Source organism: Neophocaena asiaeorientalis, unplaced genomic scaffold (assembly GCF_003031525.2).
Source record: "Neophocaena asiaeorientalis asiaeorientalis breed wild unplaced genomic scaffold, Neophocaena_asiaeorientalis_V1.1 scaffold149, whole genome shotgun sequence".
NCBI lineage: Eukaryota > Metazoa > Chordata > Mammalia > Artiodactyla > Phocoenidae > Neophocaena > Neophocaena asiaeorientalis.
Genome location: NW_020174442.1, coordinates 2,399,194 through 2,425,446, shown reverse-complemented (window position 1 = coordinate 2,425,446; position 26,253 = coordinate 2,399,194). Strand labels below are relative to the sequence as shown.

The following is a 26,253-nucleotide window of genomic DNA, read 5'->3' as shown; positions in this document are numbered from 1 at the left end:
TGTTAAAAAAAAAAAAAAAAGACACAAGGATCTATCCCAAGGGAGCAAGGGAAGGTCTTCATGAAAATGATTTTCACAAGGAGAACCATACAGCAGAACAGACTAACCCGTTCTGGGAGCTCTCCGTAAACAGAAATCACCACAAGGATGTTGTTAAGGAAGATATTCCTTCTTGTACTGATGGGTGACTGGACAATACAACTGTAGCAGTTCCCTGACGAGCATCCCAGTTATTCTGCAATCTCTTAAAACTGATTCCTTTAAGAACTAAAAGTTTAGGGACTTCCCCGGTGGTCCAGTGGTAAAGAAGCCATCTTCCAAAGCAGGGGATGTATGTAGGTTCAATCCTTGGTTGGGAAACTAAGATCCCACATGCCGCGGGGCAACTGAGCCCACGTGCCACAACTACTAAGCTCGTGTGCCTCAACGAGAAAGCCCATGTGCCACAACTACAGAGCCCACACGCTACAACTAGAGAGAGAACACTGCACGCCACAACTAGAGAGAATCCATGTGCCGTGATGAACAGCCTGCATGCCGTGACGAAGACCCAACACGGCCAAAAATAAAAAATAAAAATTTTAAAAATATGCAAAAAAAAAAGAAGACAATTTTAAAGACTGTAGGAAAATATCCTAAGTATCCTTCTTGGAAGCTGACTCAGAAAGGCTGTGCTATTTCCAGTGTCTAAGGAATGTAGACCAGACGCTACTGATCTGAACCTTCTTGCTCATAGTTCAGGGCTTCAAAGGGCTGGAACTGTGTGATCAGACAGTGCATGTGGGCTACCCAGGTCAGCCCAGCACATGTGAGCACTGACACTCAAGGGGGTTGCTGTGTAAAGCCCTTCTGCACACATTATTATTATTATCTGAGCTATTCCAAGGCCAACGTGAAGGACTGCATGCCCAAAGTACAAGAACAGAGCGGGTCAAAGGACAGACTATTTGTTGTAAATGACAATTTAGATAACACTTCACTATGCACTCTTTATGTGGGAGTTGTATTTTCTAAATAAAATTTCTAAAATTTTCTCACTTATCTAAAAAAAGGAGTCAGGTATTACACCTTTTTGAGACTGCCCATGAAGTACAATAGTGCGGTCAAAGTGCTAGAGGGGGACTAACACGTTCATCACACCTGTAAGGGTTCTAAGACCTGACTCCTATGAAACGCCATCTAATCAAAGTCAAGGCTGCTAGAACCAGCTTCACCATGGTTCAGAGACAGTACAGTCCATTCCAGCTGAAAAGATGCTATGACATTCTGCCAAGTGAAAGCAGCCGGATATAAAGGGCACATGATTCCATTTACCCGTAACACCCCGAAGAGGCAAACCAACAGGCATGAAGTCGATGAGGGGCTGCCAGGGGAAGGGGAGGGGAGAAATGACTGCTAAGGGGTACCAGGTCCCTTTGGGGGTAACAAAAATGTCTGGAATAAGGTAATGGGGATGGTTGCACAACACTGTGACTATTCTAAAAACCACTGAATTGTACATTTTTAAGGAGAGAACTTTATGGTATGTGAATTACATGACGATTTTTAAAAAGCAATAAATTAGAAGCTGTGTCTCCAGGGTTCCCTGTTTTGGTCAGCTGAAGAACCCAGAGAAGAGGCTAGGTCCTTGGTGGGGAGTGAGAAACCAGAGCACAATTCCACAGCTTTGCTTTGTAAGTGAGCATGTTGATAAATCAAGCGTTAGGAAGCCATGGGCTGCACAGTGGTACGGCAGGGTGTTATTTTAGGATATAAACACCTTACAATAGTAGCTCTGGGCAATGAAAAAGACAGTTCTCACTCATCCTCCAACAGACGCTACACATTAATGAAGTAAAGCCCAGTGAGATCCGTAACAATAATGTTTCCAAAAAATCATTCTCACCTCCTGAGCTATACCGAGTTTCGAAATTCTAGTAAAGAAGATTCTAGTTGATCAACCCAAGCCCTTCAGCAGAAAGACAGTCTGGGCCTACTATTGACCTACCCAATATCCGCTCCACCACAAGTCAAGGAACAAATCGCACCAGGCACCTGGTTGTCCTCCAGAACCTTGGATATTATCCTAGGGGGAAAAAAGCAATTACTAAGGAAAGGAGTGATTTAATTTCTTACCATTTTTTGAAAAATAACAATAAATTCCAACTACGTAACTACTTTCTTTTTTCAACTTTCTCTCCCATCCCTCAAATATCCAGGCCTAGATTTCTCCTCACATACTACAGATGAGGTTTTCAAACACTTACAAAGCAGGACTCTTTTTTTTTTTTTCCTAAAAGAAACTTAAGAAGAAGACATGTGGGCTTCCCTGGTGGCACACTGGTTGAGAGCCCGCCTGCCGATGCAGGGGACACAGGTTCATGCCCCGGTCCAGGGAGATCCCACATGCCGCGGAGTGGCTGGGCCCGTGAGCCATGGCCACTGAGCCTGCGCGTCCAGAGCCTGTGCTCCGCAACGGGAGAGGCCACAACAGTGAGAGGCCCGCGAACCACACACACACACACACACACACACACACACACACACACACACACAAAGACATGCGAAATATACAAAACACCTAAAGCACTGGTCAGGAAGTTCAAGTGATCACTGTTTCAAGTATTTTCTGCCAAACTATGAAGACATATCTGGTTCAAGATGGTAGCCTGATTGCAGGGCTGTTTTGTTTTTTTTTTTTTGGCTTCTCACCACAAATCCACTAAAATGATGTTAAAGAAATAAAAAGGGAAATATGGAATAAAACCCACAAAGATGAAGAAAATGAAAGATAGCTCCCATTAGCAAATGAGAGGTTTTGACGCATCTCTCCCAAGCAGAGCCAGCCAGAGAAGTGGTAAAGGGTGAAAAGGGAAAGAGGTTCGCCAAACCTAGACAGTATGCTGAGAAGACAGAGCAGAAGGCACTGGACCTGCCTGCAGAACCCCAGAGAAGTTCAGGACTAGTTTCCACTGGCTTCGCGCCCACCTTAGTCAGGAAATAGTGCCCTCCAGGCTAAAGTAAGGTGGACAAGCACAGCTTTTTCTTAATTAGTCCGCTTACAACTTAGGCTGTTAGAGTCAAAATGAGAAACACAGTTCAATGCTACTTAAATCTGATTTTAAGTTGTAAAAAATGGCTCCAGTAATTCTGATTTCTCTGGAACAGGGTTCTTTCATTGATTTTGAGCTTCCTGAGGAGCATGGGCCTAAATAGAGCAAAAGTTCTTTCGATCAATCATCCCAAGCTACAGGCTACTTTCTAATTTGCTTAACTTAAATTTCAAAAGGATCCAAATCCTGTACCCACTTCCATAAAAAAGATACCATTGTCATACCTAAGTAAATTCTCCAATTGTCCCCAAAAATGTCCTTTACAGCAGTTTTCTTTCCTCCACCCAATCAAGGACCACATACTGCAGTTGTCATGTCTGAGACCAGGTGTCAGGCTGTACAATTCTCTCCAGGGACTCAGGGTGTATCTACTATCTGTACAAGTAGCTGACTGCTCCTGAAGGGTAGGTATTTTGCTTTGGCCTGTGGGTAAAGGTTAACCAAAACCTCTTCCCCTAATGCATGACAATCTGACCTTGGGTTAACTCTTTAGTTTTGCTCCTCAAGTTACCTGATAAATGCCAGAGTATCAACAATGCTACCTAGACAATATGGCTCATGGTAAAGATGACCCCTGACTGGCCAACTCAATCTAACCTGGAATTAACGACCTGAGAACTACAACTGGAAACCTCACGCTTGCCTTCTCTGAGCGCAGTGACTCCTATAACTGTATGTCCCTGGTGGGTGGTTGAAAGCCACGTGGATAGAATTGTTACAAGACATTTTAGCTCATGTGGGGCATTAGGCTTTTAAGCCAGGGCAACCTTCACACCTGTCCAGTACAGATCTCATCTCCTTTGCCCTGAATAAACTGCTACAAAGACAATGAATCAAGAGGAATACCTGATGTTATCCTCCTAGCAAACTATGTTCCTGTCCTATATCCTTCTGAACATACAGAGGTACAATATGTGGTCATTTTATGAGTCTGAATATTAGCTGAATTTTAAAAACTCCCAGTGGACGTTGCAGCACCCTTGGTTAATTCCAGCACAATTTAGCATCATTTTACTTATTGTCTTACATTAAAAATCAGATAATATTCTCAATTACCTAAAAAAAATCATCCATGTTCCTATGAACACCTCAAACCCTTCAAAGGTTTAAAGTAAATAAATAAAGCAAATATTTAAAAGCACAAGGCAACAATAACTTAGAACGAATATCAAAATTAATAATAATTTAACCAGCTACTAATAACAATTGGCAAGTCAGTTCACTATGTCCACATTAATTTTTTTTTTTTAAGGTTTTTTTTTTTTTTTTTTTTTGCGGTACATGGGCCTCTCACTGTTGTGGCCTCTCCCATTGCAGAGCACAGGCTCTGGACGTGCAGGCTCAGTGGCATGGCTCATGGGCCCAGCCGCTCCGCGGCATGTGGGATCTTCCCAGACCGGGGCACGAACCCGTGTCCCCTGCATCAGAGGCGGACTCTCAACCACTGGGCCACCAGGGAAGCCCAAGGATTATTTTTAAAAATTGCCTGGGGAATCTCATCATTTTTATGTGCTTTGTATGTCAGTGTTCTTAATATTTAATTTGAACAACACTGCCTTAAAAGATATTGTTTTCTCAATATCACATATTCAAGTAAACACTTAATACATGCTACTCTTTTTTTTGCCGACTTTTCACTTCCTAAGCCAGTGTTCCTAAAATGACCTTCCAACATTAAGGACCCTCTTATGTATAGAATCCATCACAAACTTTCTACCAACAATTCTTTAAATCAGAGAATGTAGACCACACAAACGATAGAACATCAAGGGCCCACCGTCACCCTACATGGGAAGGCACTCTCTTCTATACATTCTCTAAATTCTGGAATGATAAATTAGTAACACTGATTTTATGACCTAATCAGAGTTGTCATGTTTCCAAATAGGAATAAATAAAACAGTAATTTTTTTAACCAAAAGATGAAATACATTTTACATAGTGTCAGAAGAATCAGTGGAATAATATAATAACCCTTTCTTTCTGCTTTGCTAACTGTCTATTAAACAAAAGCAGTAAAAGTATCAGGTGAGTAGAAATCAAGACCATTAACATGCTGAATAGTTATAGCATAAAGCCCCTAAATTGCAAGACTATTTCCTCTCTACTGGATTTGTTTTTATTTTGCAAGTGACAAAAAAAAAAATGTTTTAAGAGTTCAAGTTCAGGCTTCCCTGGTGGCGCAGTGGTTGAGAGTCCGCCTCTGATGCAGGGGACCCAGGTTCGTGCCCCGGTCCGGGAAGATCCCACATGCCGCGGAGCAGCTGGGCCCGTGAGCCATGGAAACTGAGCCTGCGCGTCCGGAGCCTCTGGTCCGCAGCGGGAGAGGCCACAACAGTGAGAGGCCCATGTACCGCAAAAAAAAAAAAAAAAGAGTTCAAGTTCAACATTTATATCAGTATCTGGCATGTTTCCCAAGACTTAAATGTATGGCTCTGAAAAAGCTCTGTAAACGGCCTAATGAATCAAAAATGTTATTACAACCAAAGAAGAAGAGTTTATCCAAACTCCATGCTAAAATAAATATGACACTTTCATGTCATATTAAAAATTCAGTGCCTATCAATCACCCTTTTAAGATTCTTCCATACCCAGAAAGAATAAAGTCATACATACTTACTTTGTGACAGCTACACTAATGAGGGAAGTTGTTGGAGCTCCTTTCCTTATAAGGGTTAAAAAAAAAAAAAAAAAAGGCAGTTTAATTTGGTAGAAATCATAAATACCTTTTATTTTCAAGCAGAAGTCTTTGTGAGAAAAAGTTCTCTCCAATTAAGCAACTGAGACTAGTAACTAAAAGAGAAGTCTATCCTTCAGCTTGGTGCCTCTGGGACCTAAGGAACTATAAAACTTTTATAAATAGAAAAATGGCACCAAGCAATTCTGAACCTGCTTGCTGCACTGATCACAGGAACTGTTACATTAACCTCTGCCAATTAAGGAAACTGAGTAAAACAGAAATCAATCAACATGAACTTTCATTGGAAGGCTCAGAGGGCTGAGGAAAACTATACAACTAGCCTTTGGTAACATGGTGCCAGATCATTAATCCTCCCAACTATGCCCTTGCTTTCATACAGTCTTTGAATACCTTCAACTGAAAACAACACTAAGATCAGTACATATTAGCAGGACAGACAGAAAAGGAGCAAAGACAATTCTCCTGGTTTTCCCATCTAAGTTCCTCCATTGAACAGGAAAGCTAAAAACAAGCAACCGTTTTGTCAACTATAAATACTGACATTGTCCCAGCTAATTTTTACTATCACATATTTTATAGCGATGTAACATTTAATGCATCAATGGGAATATGGCCAAGTGCCTCAGAATCACTTGGGAATTCACTATCAAATTTTACTGAGTTAAAAAAAAGAATCGAATTTTTAAAAGAAGGTTGTGACGTATCACAAGTTATTTTTTTCCCTCCTATTTGTTCACTTAGTTTTCTGTTTGTTAGTATAGTATAATAAAGACTATCTGGTTTTCACTCCCAGTTTTCTGGCATACCGTTATCAACACCCCTTGGAATTTCCGGAGTGAGAGAAGTGTCTTTGTTATGCTAATTAGGTGACTAGTGAGCCCACCCCCAAGATAGCGTCAGGATGGGTGCTGGTCATTGTTCACCAGAAAGATCAACCATGGGGAGGGGAGGAGGGATGAAGACTAAAGTTCAATCACATGTACAATGATTTACTCAGTCATGCCAACGTACTAAAACCCCCATAAAAATTCTGGACTCCAAAGCTCAGTGGAGCCTCCTGGTTGGGAAGGCGACGTGTCCTCCCCTCACAGGGAGAGAGCAGGGAAGCTCTGAGTCTGGGACCCTTCTAGACCATGCCCTATATGTATCCTTTAAAATAAAACTGCAATCATTAAATATTGTGCTCTTTTGAGTTTTGTAGGCCATTCTAATGAATTACTGAAACCAATGGTTCACAGGAACCTCCAGATTTGTAGATGGCTGGTCAGAACTACAGATGTCCCGGGGACTGGGAACATCTGCAGCTTGCATCTTAAGTAGGGGCAGTATTGTGGAAGACTGAGCCCTTAAACAGGTGGAGCCTGACACTGAGTACAGATAGTGTCAGAATTGAATTACAGTACACCTGCTTGGTATGGAAATAACTGGAAGGAACAGGGGACAAGGCTGTGTCAAAAAAAAGGAGGTCAAAAAAATAAATTTTACCAATGGTAAAACTTGTAATAATTAAAAATCAGCATTTCACAACTACCAGGTGTGACTTAGCTATGTTACTTGAAAGAGTAGTAGAAAACATTTCAATACATTTGCAATACTTTCAGTAGTACTTGAATAGCTAATTTTACTATCTAACTACTGGATAAGAAAATGAGCCGTTCTTACCAAAGGCAGGCATTCCCACAGATCATGGCGATGGCGTTGTTCCAGCCATACACCGCCACAGGGAAGTTGAACGCGGTTATGATTCCAACCAGGCCTACAGGATTCCACTGTTCAATGAGCGCATGGCCAGGTCCTGAGGAGAGGGAAAGCATGCAACATGCTTAAGCACGTTAATTTCATGCCTGTCAAGGTAATAAGAACAAAGTCTGCAATCTTTCATTTTCAGAACAAAGGTGCACCACACCAGGTGGCGACTCCAGATGCCTTGTAGCGGATCACTTTACACAGCTGTGGGATGTTGGTACCTTAATGAGCATACAACAAAAGCTGTTATTACTACCACATTATCTTATAAACCATGAGGATATCCATTACGCCTCTGCTCATAGGAACTCGGTGTAGATCAGGGCAGTTTCAGTCCCATCTGGGAGACAAGGAAACTTCAGAGAGTAGATGAGACGTGTCCTAGGTGATGTGATTGCCAAGGGCAGGGCACGACCACAACACAGGAGTCATGACTCTCAGGGCCGTGTTCTTGATGTTCTGATGAAGCCCTCAGCTAACCTCTCTAAATTCAAAACAAAGTGGCTCATGTACAGGGAAAAAAGTTATAATAATTATAAAAATGCTGAACGAATGAAGTGCACAAATAAAGCTTTACACACATACAGGAAAACTGAAAACACAAATTGAACCATTTGCATTTTATAGACAAACTTTAAAGACACCATAATCCCACAAGGGCCTTATTTTAATCAAAGGCAGCTGGAGCAGTGAAGAAGCAGAGCAAGGAGTGTGAAGGTTCACAAAACCTGGTTAAAAGCACTAGGAAGGTCACGCTCCCAGCCATCCACCTTTCTGGCCACGCTCACACTGCTAGCAAAAACAGGGAACCCACCACTTGCTGCATTCCCAGGCCCTTCCTTAGTCTAGGAACCCTAATCTCCCTGGAGATGATGTGCTGGTACAGCCTCACAGGGCCTCTTCCTGCAGGGCCTGCCTCCTCTTCTCTGCCCCTTCCGTCTTTATCCTCCCCTCAAGTAGGCTAGGGGAGCTCTTATAACATCCCTCCGTAGCTTGCCACACTTTGGTGTCTGGATCAGTACTGCAGCTGCCCTCAGGATAAAGTCCAAACTCCATGAAAAGTCCCTACCCCAAGGTTCCCTCTCCACCCATCTCTCCCCCTCACACTGTGCCCTCCAGCAGTGTTGAAGTTAACACAGTTACTAATGGCTAAAGGCAATCGCTATTATGTATCTAATTAAAGACAGTAACTGTACATTTGAAAAGAATCCCCTAACTTCCTACAAGCAGGGAATTTGCCCGATATTCTAAGAAAAAATTGGAAAATACGATTTTTTTTTTTTTTTTTGCGGTACGCAGGCCTCTCACCGTTGTGGCCTCTCCCGTTGCGGAGCACAGGCTCCGGACACACAGGCTCAGCGGCCATGGCTCACGGGCCCAGTCACTCCGCAGCATGTGGGATCTTCCCGGACCGGGGCACGATCCCGTGTCCCCTGCATCGGCAGGCGGACTCTCAACCACTGCACCACCAGGGAAGCCCAGGAAAATACGATTTTTAAAAAAATTTCTTTTCCTGATTATAAATGTAACACAATTCCCATTGTGGAAACTTTGGAAAATATAGAAAAATATAAAGAAGACAATAACAACCATCAATAATTCTGCCGTGACTACTTTGGCAGACTTCCACCCTGGTACTTTTCCTTGTTCTCATCATTAAGTACAAGGTTGGTCCCCGCAGCACAGTTTAACAACCAAAGACTGAAAATACCCTAAATATCCATCTTTTAGGAACTGGCCATCCTTACAACAAACAGACAACCATAAAAAAACGATGAAGGAAGTACCTTATTGGAATAATATGAAACAATTTCTAAGACACATTAAGTAGTAAAAAAGTAGAGAACAGAACACACAGTTTGCTAACGTTTACGTTCCTAAGACACGTATTTGCCTCCACGTGAATAAAAGCTCTAAAAAGATACACAAGAAACCAGAAACATTCGATACTTCCATGGAGATACTATGGAGTATCCCGTGGGGAGGACAAAAACTTTTTATCCTTTACCCTTTTATTCCTTTTTAATTTTGTGATATGAACATATTACCTCTTCAAAAAAATAAAAATAATTCAAAAATAAGTAAATACAACTTTTCTATAAAATTTGGGGTTGGGGAAAGCAAACTTCATGATTTTTTTAATGCCTGCTAATAGACTACCAAAATTATTTACTCAACTTTTGTCATATGATTTGACATGTAGGCCATTTCTAATGTTTCCTATGAATAGGACAATGAACATCTTCACACATGAACCTCAGTCACATTTCAGATTATTTACTTCAATTACATTCTGGAAACTGGTATTAAGTATTTAAGGCTCTTTGGATAGATATTTTTCCAAACTGTTCCCCAGACAGACTGGTGATCCACATTGCCAAAAGTCCCCGTAAAAGAGTGTCTGTCTCACCCATGGACTTGCCAATTTAAAAAAATTTTTTTAAAGTTTAAGCATTTTAATCTGATGTCTTCATTTGTTTTACTTTGCCTTTCTTAGTAAAGAGATTAAAGTTATTATCATATCTATGTATTACCTGAAATTCCTTTTTTGCAAACTGTTCACAGCCAGAGAAATTTTTGGAGCTCTCTGTATTAGAGTATGAAACCCTTAAAAATAAATAAAATAAAATAAAAAATCTCTTAGCTGAACTGACTTCATTGCTTACTTTCAGAAGGCAGGATGGGTCCCCCAATCATCCGAGATAAGCCAACAGCATAATCACAAATATCCACGTACTCTTGAACTTCTCCCACACCTTCCACTAAGATCTTTCCCATCTCCAAAGACACCTAAAAATACAAAAGACCAAGCCGTATTTTTCCAAGAGAATTCGTACTTTAAAGATTAAATTTATGGTGGGTAAATCAAAACATATTTTGTTTGTTTTGTGATGCTCATAAACTTCATCAAGTCCGTTCTTATTTTTCTGAAGAATTTTAAAACCCAATAATTGTCTTCACTTTTTCCTGTCCATCTTGTTAATCTTCCCTCTAAAGAAAACATTTTTGAAATATATAAATTACTCTTCTTAAAAATCACAATCTTATACACAGGAGGACAAGATAGCCTTATTCCTCACTCGAAGGATTGTATATTTACTACAAAAATACTTTACCAAGCTTCCTAGTACTTGGATCTTCTCCCGCAAGGCATCACCAATCTGTCTCACTACTTCTCCTCGCTTTGGAGCAGGAATCTAAGAAAATAGTGGAATTTTAGTGTCTGATTCAAAGCATAAGCTTGTGTCTATAACACAGTATTAGATAAATGTGCAAAAAGAGAACAAAGTACAAGCACATCAAAGACAACTGTTTTGATCCCATCAAGACTGTGACATGGCAGGCCCCAAAACCCATACCACAGACCAAAAAAATATCCAGATGATACGTTCTTGGTGAGCCAAGGACTGTGCTAAGTACATAGAGAAATTCAGATTGAACACAACTTTTGGGGATGGCTCCAGAAAGCTCAGAATGCCTTACATACCTGTAACCCTTTATGATTCCCAGAGGTATTTTCATATGGGTCAAACTGACTGCATGCCCAAACCCTAAATTCAGCTTACTTACAAAGGTGGTATTCCATAATCCATTCAAATAGTACCACTCACTCACCAAATACTTCTAAGCACCTACATACTATGTGACAACAGCAGTACTAGGCACCGGGGCTAAAATAAGTGAGGCACTCATGGAGCTAATAATTATTATCTAGCAGCAGTCATGGTACTAATAACGGGCGGGGGGAGGCAACAAATAATTACGAAGTGCCACAAGGTCTACAAAGACCAAGGAAATAAAGAGGGTTCTAAGAGAAAACAGCAGGCTTGGAGGATAAATGGGTACATTACTTTACCTAAAAGGCTGTCAACCCAAATCTCCAAGGTGAGATTTAAGCCGAAACCTAAGGTTGGGAAAAGTCAACCATAGGAATATTCTTCCCAAGGAAAAGAAAAACGTGTAAGAGACCCATAGAAAATAAAAGCCTATCATATATGAGGGGCTGACTGAGGAGGACACTACACCTACAGCTAGAAGGAGCTTTAAGCAGTCTGAATTTTACTCCAGGTGCAATGGGATGTCTTTAATGGTTTTTAAGAGGCAGAATAAGATGATTCGCTTGAACTTTTCTAAGATCAGTGCCTGATGGGTGTAGAATGAGTTGGAGGGGAAAAGAGTAGAAGCAGGGAGACCAACTAAGAACATGTTCTACTAGCCTAGGCAAAAAATACTGGTGACTGAGCCTTAAGATAGAAGCAAGGGAGACAAAAAGTGGATTCGGAATCTATTTTGGAAGTAGAATCGACAGAACACACTAATGGAACAGGTATGGGAAATGAAAGCACTAAGGATGACTCCCAGGTCTCTGGCTTGAATAGCTAGGTAGATGGAAGTAAAATTACAGGGATGAAGATAACTCAGAAGAAGCATCAGGATTTTCTTTTGGAGGTGGAGTACAGGTTGGGCCATACTAAGTTTCAGATGTGATGCATGAATGGAGATACTTTCGCCACCTATGATGTCACCCCTTCTCTCCCTTCCAGCTCTTCCTGATTTATTCCACCTCTCCCTCGAAAGGCAACTAACTGGACCATTCCCACCCCCCCAGGCTGCAGCCAGTCCCCCCATGACCTCCTCACAGAGAGGCCTCCCAGAGCTTGACCGTGAGCTCAGGGCTCTTCCTCGCTCTCTCTCCTTCCCAGATGTACCCCAAATGTCTTAGTATAGCTTTTCTGAAGGGTAGCTTGGTATTCTATTAACATTTAAAATGTCCCCTGCTTTGAATAGGCAGTTCTACTTCTGGAAATTGAGTATATACATAAGTGTGCAAAAGCAGAGGTACAACAGCATTTACTGCAGTGCTGTTTCCAGTAGAGAAAACAAAAACCATCTAAATGTCCATCGGTATATGATTGGTTTATTATGGAATAGCCATAAAATGGAATGCTTGACACTCTCTAAAGAATAGATTTATAAGGAAAAACGTTTAAAAGCCATAAAAATAGCAAGATAGGGGCTTCCCTGCTGGCGCAGTGGTTGGGAGTCCGCATGCCGACGTAGGGGACGTGCCCTGGTCCGGGAGGATCCCACATGCCGCAGAGTGGCTAGGCCCATGAGCCATGGCCACTGAGCCTGCGTTTTTTAAAAAAAAAAAAAAAAAAAAAAAGCAAGATAAGCAAAAATTTACTTACCATATGCATTAAGTTTGAAGGAATATAAAAGATATTAACAGCTGTACTTTCTGGGAAATGGAATCATAAGAGACTTTCCTTCTCCACATTTTGTATGTGGATATTTGCCATTTTTACGATACCTGCACACTTTCAGAAACAGTAAACAAAAATTATAACATTAAATGAAGTAGCACAGATCCTTTGTATTTTCTAAGGCATGGAATGGGTTTAATAATGTTTTGATCAAATTTAGCCCACACATTTATAAACTTAGCAAATTGGTTAATTTCAACTCAGAATGGCCAACTCAGTACACATAGCTATTCTAAGCACATTTATTCTATCAGTCTTTCGACCACCACTTACTGCACACGTTCTATGTGCCAGATATTGTGCTAACCCCTGGGATACTAGGGAAACAAGTCAGCTACGATTCATGCCCCCTAGATCCAATGATCGAGTGAGGGTGGTAGAAACAAAACAGGAGATTACAATTTCATGTGGTAAGCACCGTGATGGAGCTAGACTGCACAACTGGACCACCTATGAGTGTTAACCTAGCATTACTTGCAGGCAAGGAGGTGGGGAGGTAGGAGGCTTTTTAAAGAAGTTTAGAGGGCTTCCCTGGTGGCGCAGTGGCTGAGAGTCTGCCTGCCGATGCAGGGGACACGGGTTCGTGCCCCAGTCCGGGAAGATCCCACATGCCGCGGAGCGGCGGCGCCTGTGAGCCATGGCCACTGAGCCTGCGCGTCCGGAGACTGCTCCGCAACAGGAGAGGCCACAACAGTGAGAGGCCCGTGTACCGCAAAAAAAAAAAAAAGAAGTTTAGAGTTGAGACCTAAGACCTAAAGCATGACTGGTGTTCACCAGCTGAAGAGGTAGAGAAAGTATGGGGGACAGGGAGCATAACATACGCAAAGGCTAAAAGACAAGAGAACACGGTGATTCTGGAAAACTATAAAGACTTCAAAGAGGTAGGAGAGGAATGTAGGGGCCACACTGCCAAGGACTATGTAAAGGATCCAAAGAGCAGTGGGGAAATCACTAGAGGGTTTTATATGGTGGGGAGAAAAATCACAGTGCTTTTTAAAATACCACTCTAAATGTGGTACAGAAAATGGATTGGAGGGAGAAAAGACTCAGGTAGGAAATGAGGCCAGACAAGAGATGGTGGCTGTCTGGACCACAAAAATAGCAATAGAGAGAAATATAATTCAAAGTGTTTAAGGCTTGGTAATTGATCAAGTCTCAACCCTGGCTACATATTAGAACCACCACCCACACTTTAAACTACATTCCATCCCAGACCACTCAAACCTGGCTTTTTTTTTTTTTTCTTTTTCTTTTTCCTCCAGCTTCCAAGATGATTAGTAGGAGCAGCAAGAGATGAGAAGAAAGGCAGGATTAGGTATGAGGTGAGGGATGTGAGGCGGGAGCGGGAAACCAGGAATACAGCCATATTCCCCGTGTGGGCTTGATCAGTCCCAGCGTGACGGGGCATCAATAACCTCAGACCCTCCTCAGATGGCAAACGAGAGCCCTTATCCCTACACACCTCACCGTGAAGTTAGATTTAGAATGAGCATCAAAGGCAGCCATAGGAGACAACTATGACCACTGAGGAAGTATCAGCTGAGCCCTTGGGGAAGTACTACAAAGATACCCACCCATGTTAAAGAGTTACCAAGTATCTGGTATCCTTTTATTCAGCTAGAGGAGCCCCATTCACAGTTCCTGTCATCTCTGGCACTTCCTCACCAGAAATGGAGAAAATGATGACACACACAGCAGATGGAGAGAGGCAGAAACAGGTGGCATTCAGACTAAACTTAGCTCATGAAAGAAAGCAACAGAGCGAGAAGTCCCAACCGGGTTCCCTGTGGTTAGTTTTAGTTAAGAGAAAGAAATGTTTTTTTGTTTTTTTTTTTTTTTTGCGGTACGCAGGCCTCTCACTGTTGTGGCCTCTCCCGTTGTGGAGCACCGCAGGCTCTGGACGCACAGGCTCAGCGGCCATGGCACGCGGGCTTAGTTGCTCCGCGGCATGTGGGATCGTTCCGGACCGGGGCACGAACCCGTATCCCCTGCGTCGGCAGGCGGACTCTCAACCACTGCGCCACCAGGGAAGCCCAAAGAAATGTTTTTATAACTACTTTTTCATATTTTCATACTGTTTTTTTTTTAAGGAAAAAGGAGACAAAGTTCCCTTTGAAAAATTCCAGGTTTAACACAAATGAACTAAACGAAACCGTGGTTTTTCCTCACAGGCAAGGCCACCCAGAAAGGTCAGGACCAAGCAGAAGTAGCCCCACATGAGTGAGCATCCAAGAGGAAAAGTGTATATACCAGGAGGGGATCAAGCTTTGGTCTGTTCTTGTTTGAGAACCAGCGGCCCTGCTGGCAGGAGTCCAGAGGCACAGTTAGGAAAGGCTCTGCTTCTTCCCTAAACTTTGGACTCAATTGCTTAACTCAAATTCTAACAAGTGGGATTCCCAACTGATTTTACCATCACCCAGGAAAGCCACCACCTGTTCCCACTTAGCACCCCGACTCTACTGAGAGGTCTAACAAGTAAAAGCAGAAATAGTAAGAATGTTAGGTGCAGAGGCTGGCCCAGTTGAGTAAAGAGCAGGCACCAAGAACCTGAATTCAAAAAGTAGCAACAACAAAGTACAGCACAATTTTAAAGAAAGAATCACAATGCCAGCTGCCACCCCCTCGGGCAAAGCCAAGACTAACCTAAAAGCCAGTTCAGGGAAAGAAAAGACCCTGAATTCACACAAATCTTTTTTCAAACAAGACTGTATTTACTGTGGGTAAAGACACACATATAATGGAAGTTTCTGGTCAAAAGTTTCACTAGCATTCAAAATAGCACATGCAAAGAGTGAATCCTAATGAGAGTTATGGACTTGTTAATACTAATGTGTCCATATTGGCTCACCAATTAACACATACCACACTAATGCAGGGTATTAATACAGGAAAATTGCAGAAGTGATGGAGCGTAAGGAACTCTACACTTCCTGATCATCCTTCCGTTGAAGGGGTTCAAGCCACCCCACAATGGGCCAGTCTGGCATGTTCTTTGGCATTATTTTGAGCTAAAGGCAGTCAAAGCAAAGTAGACTCGGAAAAGATTTCCAACTCCTCCTTAACCGCCTACAAGAACTTAGAAAGGGGACCTATACCAGGAGCCATCGCCAGAGGTAACTTTTTATATCTGACTTATCTGCATGAGGGAAAACATTTGTTACCAAACACTTGTTCTCACATTCCTGAGATTTGTCCTCCTCTTCTTTGAAGCCCCAGGCCCCCACCCCTTTCCTTAGATCAGGATGGTATATAAGCCTCAACTGCCTGCCTGCCTTTGGGTCTCATATCTTTGTGTCTCCCCCTCAGACAAAATTAAAATTTTTCTCCTGTCAATCTGCTGTATGCTGATTTAATTATTAGAACAGCCTAAGAACCTAGCAGAGAATAAAAAATTTTCCTCCCCTATAGTTTCACCCTAAAACTGCTCTAAAATATAAAGTCTATTAAAAAAAAAAAAAGTACAATTGTCCTTCAGTATCCACAGGAGATTGGTTCCAGGACCCCCCGCCGGATTCCAAAACTTGTGGATGCTCAAATCCCTTACATAGAGTGGCTGAGAACAGTCAGCACTCCTTATCTTCAGATGTGAGACCCGCAGAGGTGGAACTGGCTGACTTAAAATAATTTGACACAGCTTTGGTCACAATTCTCTGTCCTGCTAAGGCGAACTTTACTTAGCGCAATTCTTACTTTTGGAAGTGGTATTTTCTTTGTGGAAGGATATTTTTGATTGTATATAATGGAACCCTGAGCATAACTTAGCCAGAATTAAAGAGATGTTCTTCCTGCTTTGCACAGAGGTGGTCTCTTGGCTGACAATAATCCTGCATCCAACCCAGGGCTCTCCTGGAGAGTCTGCCCTTCCCCAACTCCCCACAGCAATCACGGATTCAGGAGAAAAACAAAAAACCACTGAGGCTCAGCAGTCACAAACCCAGCAGCACAAGGTTCTAGAAATCAAGCTCACGGGTATGGAGGTTTGCCCCTATCTGCAAGCACTTTAAATGATTAATTCATTTAACCCTCACAATAACTCAAGAGGTAAGCACACCTGGCCTCCCCTTTTTACAAGACAAAGCGCACTAAGGTGAAGTAACATACCCAGGGGCAGAGCTGGGTTAACTGGACCGGATATTCCTGCTGCTTCGGGCCTTCAGCTGAAGACCAAAAGGGATATTCAGGGTGGGGGAGGTGAGGGAGGCCTGAGAGATCCTGACTAGGCCAGTTCTTTACTCTCCCCTCCTCCAGACCTAGGCCCTTATCTAGTGATAGCTCACTGTGGCCCAGCCCAGCTCCAGTCAAAATCCCTACACCAGCTCACAGAACTCCTGGTGGAGACAAAGAAGGCAGAACTGGCCTCAAAGCCTCATCAGACTGTTGAGGAACTGGAGCCTAGGCCCGGTAAGAGGAGCCACTACCACCACTGCCCTTTGAGCCAGGAATGTCGACCTATTGCTAAGATACCCTCACCCCCGAAAAAACTGGCAGGGAGAAGGAGCATACAGGTATTTTTAGCATAGATATTCCTTTCTCTTTGCTTAATTATAAATTCAGGTAACTTCAGTTGGAGAGTAAAGTGTTCATAGATCAAATTTATGCTACATTAGTAGACTTCTATTCCCTTTAAAATCACCAAATTACTGAAGGCAGAGGAGATAGTCGCAGCCCCCAGGAGCTCCTGTTTCAGCAAGGGGGCACTGGCCTGCTCATCTGATGTCTCTTATCTCACCGTCATTACAGTAGGTAATCGTGCCATGGCCTCCATACTTACATCTGCCCAGATTCTCCATGCTTCTCTTGCTTTCTTTACAGTTTCTTCATAGTCAGCCATGCTGGCCTAAATAAAGATTTGGAGGGAGACAAAGGGTAAAGGAAAGGGCAGTGATGATCTTCTAAGAACACAGATTTTTGGAAAAGAATTGTAAAATCTCTGGTTGACCCTAAGATTTGTGGTTTAAAATGATTTTCACAGCCTACACTTCCAAAAACTTGCTGGAATTCAATAAGTTAGAATCTGTGCTTTTTAAAACCTTGCTTCTCAAAGCGAGGTCCAGGAGCCTTATCTGTGAGCAATACCTGACGTGTATTAGAAATTCAGAACCTCAGGCTCCAACCCAGATTTAAGAGGTCAAAACATTCATTCTAACAAAAGTACCCAGATGATCCAGAAGCATGGCCTTCAATGGACCCCTCCCGAGTCCTCTCTAGGGTTCACCTTTTCTGGGGCACACATACCCCCATCGAGAGTCTCCCTCAGATATTCTTAAATGTTACATTAAAAAGAAACATTATTCTTTGACTTTGTAAAGTTGTATTGCTCATCATCACTGGCACAAACTCCCAGTGGGCATTTTGCATTAAAAAAAAAACAAACCCACTTACCTGTCGGACTCTCGCTATCGGCTCATTGTTAGCAGGACAATAGGTGGTGATAACCTTAAAACAAAAAGATGACCACCATAAATAGAAAATGTAATCCCAAACTGGGGGATCAGATCAAATGGGGGAAGAAAAAAAGGGGAAACAAGAGACTAAGACACAATATTCAAACTCAGAACCTTTACATTAACTTGTTACAAATAGACGACTCTACAGAGCTTTCATTTCTGACCTGAACATTCAGAACCTTTTCTGCAAAACCCACCTTCACCATTCTAAATATTAGGTATTTAAACAAAAGCCTAAATGTAATCCATTACTTTGCCTCTATTTCCATTAACAACAGACCAAAGTTACAAGTTTAACTTATTCCCTCTCTCCCTTACTCTGCCCACCCTCTAGTAAGGGGTGAAATGGCCAAAGCTAGACAACCATGGGAAAGGCCTGTGTCCACACAAACTGGAGAGGTCAATTATAAAGAAAGAACCCAGGTGTAGCTTTAAAAAAGTCTTTCAGGAGAGGGTATTTATCCATGAATCTAATGATTGGATACCACAGGAAAAACAGGCCGAAGCCACCAATGGGGGAGGGGGGATTTGGGGAACAATTAAAACCGCCTGCATCTCCTACAGTCACAGATAACTAAAAGATGTGTTTCCTCTAACAAAGCAGGTTCATTCAACAAACTATCTTGAATGTTACATAACATTTTCTTATAAAAGCCTTCTTTTGTATGCAGCTCTCAAAAAAATCTAGGTGATAATAACCTAACCTTTCCATACTACTCTATAAAACATTTTATTGAACATTAACTGGGTGTCAAGCACGGTGTCAGGCTCTGGAAATAGAGAAACGCTGAAAACCCAGCCCTCAAGGAAGCTCAGAGCCCAATGAAAACATGATAGGATTTCAGCAAGTCCGAGCTTGCATTCCAAAGGATTTCAGAAAAGACAAGATAAAACTATACTGTAAAACATTACCTGTGGCGCACCTCACATGTGAGAAGCCACAGTCAAACACAAAATTCCGATAATTTCCACCGCTAAGCGTGTGGCAGTTCTCACTGGAGTGCCGAACTCTGCCGGCACGGTTCCAAGTATGCGTGGGAACTTCAACCCCAACCAGCTCCAAAATGAACTCGATTCTCCATAACACACGGGACTAAAATCTAACGGTATTTTTAAGACATTCTACGTGAGGAAACTTTTACTGTGGACTTCAAAACTTCCCACCCAGTATAACCGCCGACAGCGTCCGTGGGGAATCGGGCTGGGCAGTGCGTGTCCGGCCTCCCGGGGCGAAGTGAGGCCGCAGAGATTGCCCGGGACACCCGCATACCTCTCCCCGGCCTCCCCAGCTTCCATTATACACGCCCTCGTTTTCCTCGCGGAGCCCCAGCTCCTTCAGCCAAGCATACTGGGGCTGATTGATGAGCAGAGTGGACATGAAGGCGGCAGGCCTGTTCAAAGGTCCCGTGAGCTTGCTCTTCCTTGCAACGTACACGCAGAGCAGACGGGGAAAGCGCCACATACTGAACCAGGGAGGCGCACTGCGCCTGCGTTCCGAGGAGCAGCTGAAATAGGGCCCCGCCCCCCACCCGGAGGAACCCATTGGGCAGGTCCGGTGCCGCCCACAGGGTCCGCCCCCTCCCTCGGCGTCTCCCTGCCTATTTGGATCTTCCGCAAGGGCCCGGAGCTGTAACCCGGAGCTTAACACCGGCCTGAAACAGTGGGGCTGGGAGGAAGTGAACGGGCTACTGCCATCTGGTGAAAGAGACTGGGAACAGCGGCAGCAGCTAGAATTTTTTTTCAGCAAAATATTGGCTCTACAATACAGTAGGTTAGAGCAGGCCTTGTCAGACTGAAATGTGCGAGTAATCACCTGGCCATCGTGTTAAATGAACATTTTGATCTGGTGGGTCCAGACTGGGGTCTGAGAGTCGGTATTTCTTTTCTTTTCCTGCTGTATTTTTTTTAATCTTTATTGGAGTATAATTGCTTTACAATGGTGTGTTAGTTTCTGCTTTATAACAAACTGAATCAGCTATACATATACATATATCCCCATGCACCGAGCTGATCTCCCTGTGCTATGCGGCTGCATCCCACTAGCTATCTGTTTTACATTTGGTAGTGTATACATGTCCATGCCACTCTCTCACTTCGTCCCAGCATACCCTTCCCCCTCCCCGTGTCCTCAAGTCCATTCTCTAGTCTGTGTCTTTATTCCTGTCCTGCCCCTAGGTTCTTCAGAACCTTTTTTTTTTTTTAGATTCCATATATATGTGTTAGCATACGGTATTTGTTTTTCTCTTTCTGACTGACAGACCCTCTGTATGACAGACCCTAGGTCCATCCGCATTACAACAAATAACTCGATTTCGTTTCTTTTTATGGATGAGTAATATTCCATTGTATATATGTGCCACATCTTCTTTTTTTGTGGTATGCGGGCTTCCCACTGTTGTGGCCTCTCCCGTTGCGGAGCACAGGCTCCAGACGCGCAGGCTCAGTGGACATGGCTTACGGGCCCAGCTGCTCCGCGGCATGTGAGATCTTCCCGGACCAAGGCACGAACCCGTGCCCCCTGCATCGGCAGGCGGACTCTCAACCACTGCGCCACCAGGGAAGCCCCACATCTTCTTTATCCATTCACCTGTCCATGGACATTTAGGTTGTTTCCATGTCCTGGCTATTGTAAATAGAGCTGCAATGAACATTGTGGTACATGACTTGTTTTGAATTATGGTTTTCTCAGGGTATATGCCCAGTAGTGGGATTGCTGAGTCGTACGATAGTTCTATTTTTAGTTTTTTAAGGAACCTCCATACTGTTCTCCATAGTGGCTGTATCAATTTACATTCGCACCAACAGTGCAAGAGGGTTCCCTTTTTTCCATACCCTCTCCAGCATTTATTGTTTGTAAATTTTTGATGATGGCCATTCTGACTGGTGTGAGGTGATAACTCATTGTAGTTTTGACTTGCATTTCTCTAATGATTAGTGATGTTGAGCATTCTTTCATGTGTTTGTTGGCAATCTGTATATCTTCTTTAGAGAAATGTTTATTTAGGTCTTCTGTCCATGTTTGGATTGGGTTGTTTATTTTTTTGATATTGAGCTGCATGAGCTGCTTATAAATCTTGGAGGTTAATCCTTTGTCAGTTGCTTCATTTGCAAATATTTTCTCCCATTCTGAGGGTTGTCTTTTCGTCTTGTTCATGGTTTCCTTTGCTGTGCAAAAGCTTTTAAGTTTCGACGTGACCAGATTGGGCAGGGCGTTGGAGTTGAGATCTCAGTGTCCTTTATACCTACTTCCTTTTTGTCCCTTTCCAGCGTTCAAGATGTCGAAGCGAGGACGTGATGGGTCCTCTGGTGCGAAATTCCTGATTTCCTTGGGTCTTCCGGTTGGAGCCATGATCAACTGTGCTGACAACACAGGTGCCAAAAATCTGTATATCATCTCTGTGAAGGGGATCAAGGAACGACTGAATAGACTTCCTGCTGTTGGTGTGGGTGACATGGTGATGGCCACAGTCAAGAAAGGCAAACCAGAGCTCAGAAAGAAGGTACATCCAGCAGTGGTAATTCGACAACGAAAGTCATACCAGAGAATAGATGGTGTGTTTCTTTATTTTGAAGATAACGCAGGGGTCATAGTAAACAATAAAGGCGAGATGAAAGGTTCTGCCATTACAGGACCAGTTGCAAAGGAATGTGCAGACTTGTGGCCCAGGATTGCATACAATGCTGGCAGCATTGCATGACTCTTTGGTGTATTTGTAAAAGAAAAAAATGATAATAAAAATTATTTGCTCAAAAAAAAAAGCATTTAAGTTTCATTAGGTCCCGTTTGTTCATTTTTATTTCAATTTCTCTAGGAGGTGGGTCAGGAAGGATTCTGCTGTGAATCTCAACCACCGCAGTGCTCTCAACCACTGCGCCACCAGGGAAGCCCCCTGCTGTGATTTATGTCAGAGTGTTCTGCCTATGTTTTCCTCTAAGAGTTTTATAGTGTCTGGCCTTACATTTAGGTCTTTAATCCATTTGGAGTTTATTTTTGTGTATGGTGTTAGGAAGTGTTCTAATTTCATTCTTTTTTTTTTTAAGGGAATTCCTTTTATTTTTATTATTTATTTATTTATTTTTGGCTGTGTTGGGTCTTTGTTTCTGTGCAAGGGCTTTCTCTAGTTGCAGCAAATGGGGGCCACTCTTCATCACGGTGCGCGGGCCTCTCACTATCGCGGCCTCTCTTGTTGCGGAGCACAGGCTCCAGACGTGCAGGCTCAATAGTTGTGGCTCACGGGCCTAGTTGCTCCGTGGCATGTGGGATCTTCCCAGACCAGGGCTCAAACCCGTGTCCCCTGCATTGGCAGGCAGATTCTCAACCACTGCACCACCAAGGTAGCCCTAGTTTTCTGGTAGCATCTTTAGGATTCTCTATGTATAGTATCATGTCATCTGCAAACAGTGACAGCTTTACTTCTTCTCTTCTGATTTGGATTCATTTCTTTTTCTTCTCTGATTGCTGTGGCTAAAACTTCCAGAAGTATGTTGAATAATAGTGGTGAGAGTGGGCAACTTTTTCTTGTTCCTGATCTTAGTGGAAATGGTTTCAGTTTTTCACCATTGAGAACGATGTTGGCTGTGGGTTTGTCATATATGGCCTTTATTATGTTGAGGTAAGTTGAGAGTCAGTATTTCTAACCAGTTCCCAAAGTGATGGTGACTGCTGTTTCCTGGAGTAGCCAAAGGAGGAGGGTTTTTGGTGGAGGAGAGAGGATTTTTTGTTTTCGCCACTTTGTTAAATTATAAATTAGAGTTTTCTAAAGAATGAAAAATATTAAATTGTGGCATTTCCCTTTAAATATCCTGCCTGGGCATATTCTTGCTTTTGAAGAACAAAGACAGTTTTGATCAATTTCCTTTATTCTCCATTTCTTCTATCTTCCTGCAATTTTTTTGGGGGGGGGTTACTTTTTTTTTTTTAACAGCAGGTTCTTATTAGCTATCCATTTTATACATATTAGTGTATATATGTCAATCCCAATCTCCCAATTCATCCCACCTCTTCCTGCAATATTCTTTCCACCCCAACCCCACCCCTCCACCATCCCATCTTCCATCTAATTCCACAATAACTGGGCTTACTCTATATAAGGGAAATAGCACCATCTCAGTCAGCATGATTTAGGCATGAGTTAAAAATATACACACACTCTCAAATCAATTGAATTAATAAGGTGTCTCAGTGATTCCAAGTGGACTTGCCTTGTGGCCTTCCACACTGCAACCAGACAGTCATTGTATGTTTCTATACAAAGTCTGTGTTTTCCTCTCAGTGTCTTTGCCCTTGCTGTTCTCTCTACCTGTAAAATCTTTCCTTCCACCTCTGCATTCATGCTTGAGCTTTATCTGTTCCATCCTTATGACACAAATGATTTCAACAAACCATGTTGAAATCGGCATGTATCAAGCACCTATCAGAAACTGTAGTTAAGTGCTGGAGATACCTGAATGATGCTTCCACTTGAAAATGTTATATTTTTCCCCATAAAGGCAAGGACCATCTCTGACTTATCCTTGCATGGCTCCCCAATTCCCAGCATCCTACCAGGCTCACATATATTTACATCAACGAAAAAATGAAACTATAAACACACCTCTGCGGTAGAAAGGAAGGATACCCTGTCCAGCATTGGTAACCTCTATCAACAACCCAGCTACTCTTTTCCATCCACCCCTAGGACTGAAGAACTAATTTCCTTCATTTTAATTCCCAAACATTTTAATGGAGAATTTAATTCTCCTCACTTCCTGGGCTGCCAGTAAGATTCTTTGTACACGTAGCCTAACACCACATCCTTCCATTCTCTTCCCCTCCATTTGATTCAAAAAATGAAAAGGCATTTACAGATGCACTAAATTTTAGAAGCAACACATAATGCTCTCAAGGAATGTTAACTTCCTTCTCTTCACTAAGAAGAGAGGTTCATGGCTGTCTCTCTAAACCAGTTCTGGGATGATAGACACCAGCAACTGCCTATATGGAAAATAGGGATTGCATCTCTCTTCTACCTTCTTTTTTCAAAACTCACTTAGCCTGCCAATAAGAGGTCAGGAAAAATCACCAACGATGAATTTTGATGGGGCAAAGCACGAAGAGATAGAATTAAATGAATCATATGAAAGCATATTTCCCACTTGAAAAAGAATTAAATGGATCATACATGAAAGTATATGTAAAAACTGCAAAGCCCTATAGAAATTTAAATGTACTGACTAAACTCAGGACACCTTGATCCAATTCTCTATGAAAAGTGGAGAAGTTAGCAAATGGCCAATTCTGCTTTTCAAATGACTTATCAAAGGCATCATAGGGTGGTTACGACAAAGACTTTGGAGTCACAGCATAAGTACAAATGACCTGTGCTTGGGAAGTCTTCATGAATACTAGCTGTCTTTGTTCTTCAACAATAGCTGGCCAGAAGGCGGAGGGATTTGATCTGATAATGCATGCTTGCCCCAAGGCAGCAGTAAAGTGGAGAAATCACATAAAATTTCATTATTGTAAACTCAGAATCTGATTTAACAGAGCATGAGTGAATGACACTAACTATTGCTCTGGGCAGGCTCATATTAATCAAGCTAACCAAAAAATGATGCTGCAACTAAAATGCTGGCTTATTACTTGATGGGGAAAATTATTCTCAGAAAGGACCAACCATTCACATCCTCTAATCACTACATTCTCTCCCAGGGTATATACTACCTATCTAGTGGTTTAGGAGCCCAGAATTTAGAAGAAGAAGAGTTATTGAATAGCAGTATATTCCTGCATTCAATGGCATCAGGCTAAGATAGTCTCCCCAATGTCCAAATTAAACTGTAGATTCAATGCAATCCCAACCAAGATACCAGAATTGGCAAGCAGAGTCTAAAGTTTAAATGGAAGGGCAAAGGATCTAGAATAGCCAAAACAGTTCTGGGAAAAAAAAGAACAAATTTACATTACCTAATTTTAACAATTATTATAACAATTTTACAATTGTTTTAAGGCTACAGTAATCAAGAAAGTGTCACATTGGTGTAAAGATAGACATAAAGATCAATGGAACAGAATAGGGTACTCAAAAATAAACCTTCATATATATAGTCGATTTTCAATGAAGGTGTCAAAGAAATTCAAGGGAGAAAGAATAGTCTTTTCAACAAACAGTGCTATATTATTTGGATATTCAGGCACACACACAAAAAAGGAACCTTGACTTTTACTTCCCGCTAGATAATAAGAATTAAGTCAAAATGGACCATAGGCCTAAAGATAAGAACTAAAACTCTTCTGGTGGAAAACACTGGAGAAAGTCTCTAGTGTAAGGGGCTGGCTATTGTATGCATTCTACGGTATTTAGCTGCCTCCCATACCACATAGTAAAATGTTAATAATAACATGAAAATGTACTCCTACCTCACACCACGCACAAAAATCAGTTGTAGGAGGGGATTGTAATTCTATGCAGAAAAGGTAAAATAATAAAGTTGTCTAAGAATTAGGAGACCTGGAATCAAGACGCAGGTCTTCAGTAGCTTAGTTGTGTAAACTCTCTTCAGTTGTCAAAATAAATTGGACCAGGTGACTTCTAAATTCCTTTATAGGTATTAAATTCACATTTCAAAAATCTAAATTCATTTTTTTCCATACAGCCTAGAGACATATCCTAAGGAAATAATAAAACAAGTTTGTAAAAAGACACGTTCATTGCAAAACACACCATCAGAGACTAAAAAAATGAGGCTACCTTCATGCAATGGAAAACTAGGGAGTCATTAAAAAAAAGGAGCTAGGGGCTTCCCTGGTGGCGCAGTGGTTGAGAGTTCGCCTACTGATGCAGGAGGCACGGGTTCAGGCACGGGTTCGCGCCCCGGTCCGGGAAGATCCCACATGCCGAGGAGCGGCTAGGCCCGTGAGCCATAGCCATGGCCGCTGAGCCTGCGCATCCGGAGCCTCTGCTCTGCAACGAGAGAGGCCACAACAGTGAGAGGCCCGCATACCGCAAAAAAAAAAAAAA

At 42.4% G+C, this 26,253-nt stretch overlaps 2 protein-coding genes across 2 annotated transcripts in view; one reads left to right on the top strand and one right to left on the bottom strand.

Moving 5' to 3' along the window:
- Window positions 1–19,738, bottom strand: part of ALDH7A1 (aldehyde dehydrogenase 7 family member A1) — a 39,394-nt gene extending 19,656 nt beyond the window's left edge. The window contains exons 1-8 of the mRNA XM_024757149.1: window positions 19,524–19,738; window positions 18,189–18,242; window positions 17,578–17,643; window positions 10,656–10,736; window positions 10,206–10,329; window positions 7,456–7,588; window positions 5,713–5,757; window positions 1,988–2,065 (exon numbers count right to left, since the gene is read on the bottom strand). Of these exons, the coding sequence (XP_024612917.1) occupies window positions 1,988–2,065; window positions 5,713–5,757; window positions 7,456–7,588; window positions 10,206–10,329; window positions 10,656–10,736; window positions 17,578–17,643; window positions 18,189–18,242; window positions 19,524–19,715 (773 nt within the window). The 5' untranslated portion in view covers window positions 19,716–19,738. The remainder of the gene's footprint in view (window positions 1–1,987; window positions 2,066–5,712; window positions 5,758–7,455; window positions 7,589–10,205; window positions 10,330–10,655; window positions 10,737–17,577; window positions 17,644–18,188; window positions 18,243–19,523) is intronic.
- Window positions 19,739–21,513: 1,775 nt separating this feature from the next.
- LOC112407753 (60S ribosomal protein L23-like) lies at window positions 21,514–21,951 on the top strand. The gene has a single exon (XM_024757164.1). It carries the CDS (start codon window positions 21,529–21,531, stop codon window positions 21,949–21,951), a length of 423 nt encoding a protein of 140 aa, XP_024612932.1. The 5' UTR covers window positions 21,514–21,528.
- The last annotated feature ends 4,302 nt before the right edge of the window (window positions 21,952–26,253 follow it).

Coding starts and splice junctions, on each gene's coding strand:
- LOC112407753 (XM_024757164.1), top strand. CDS start 21,529: ATGTCGAAGCGAGGACGTGATGGGTCCTCTGGTGCGAAATTCCTGATT.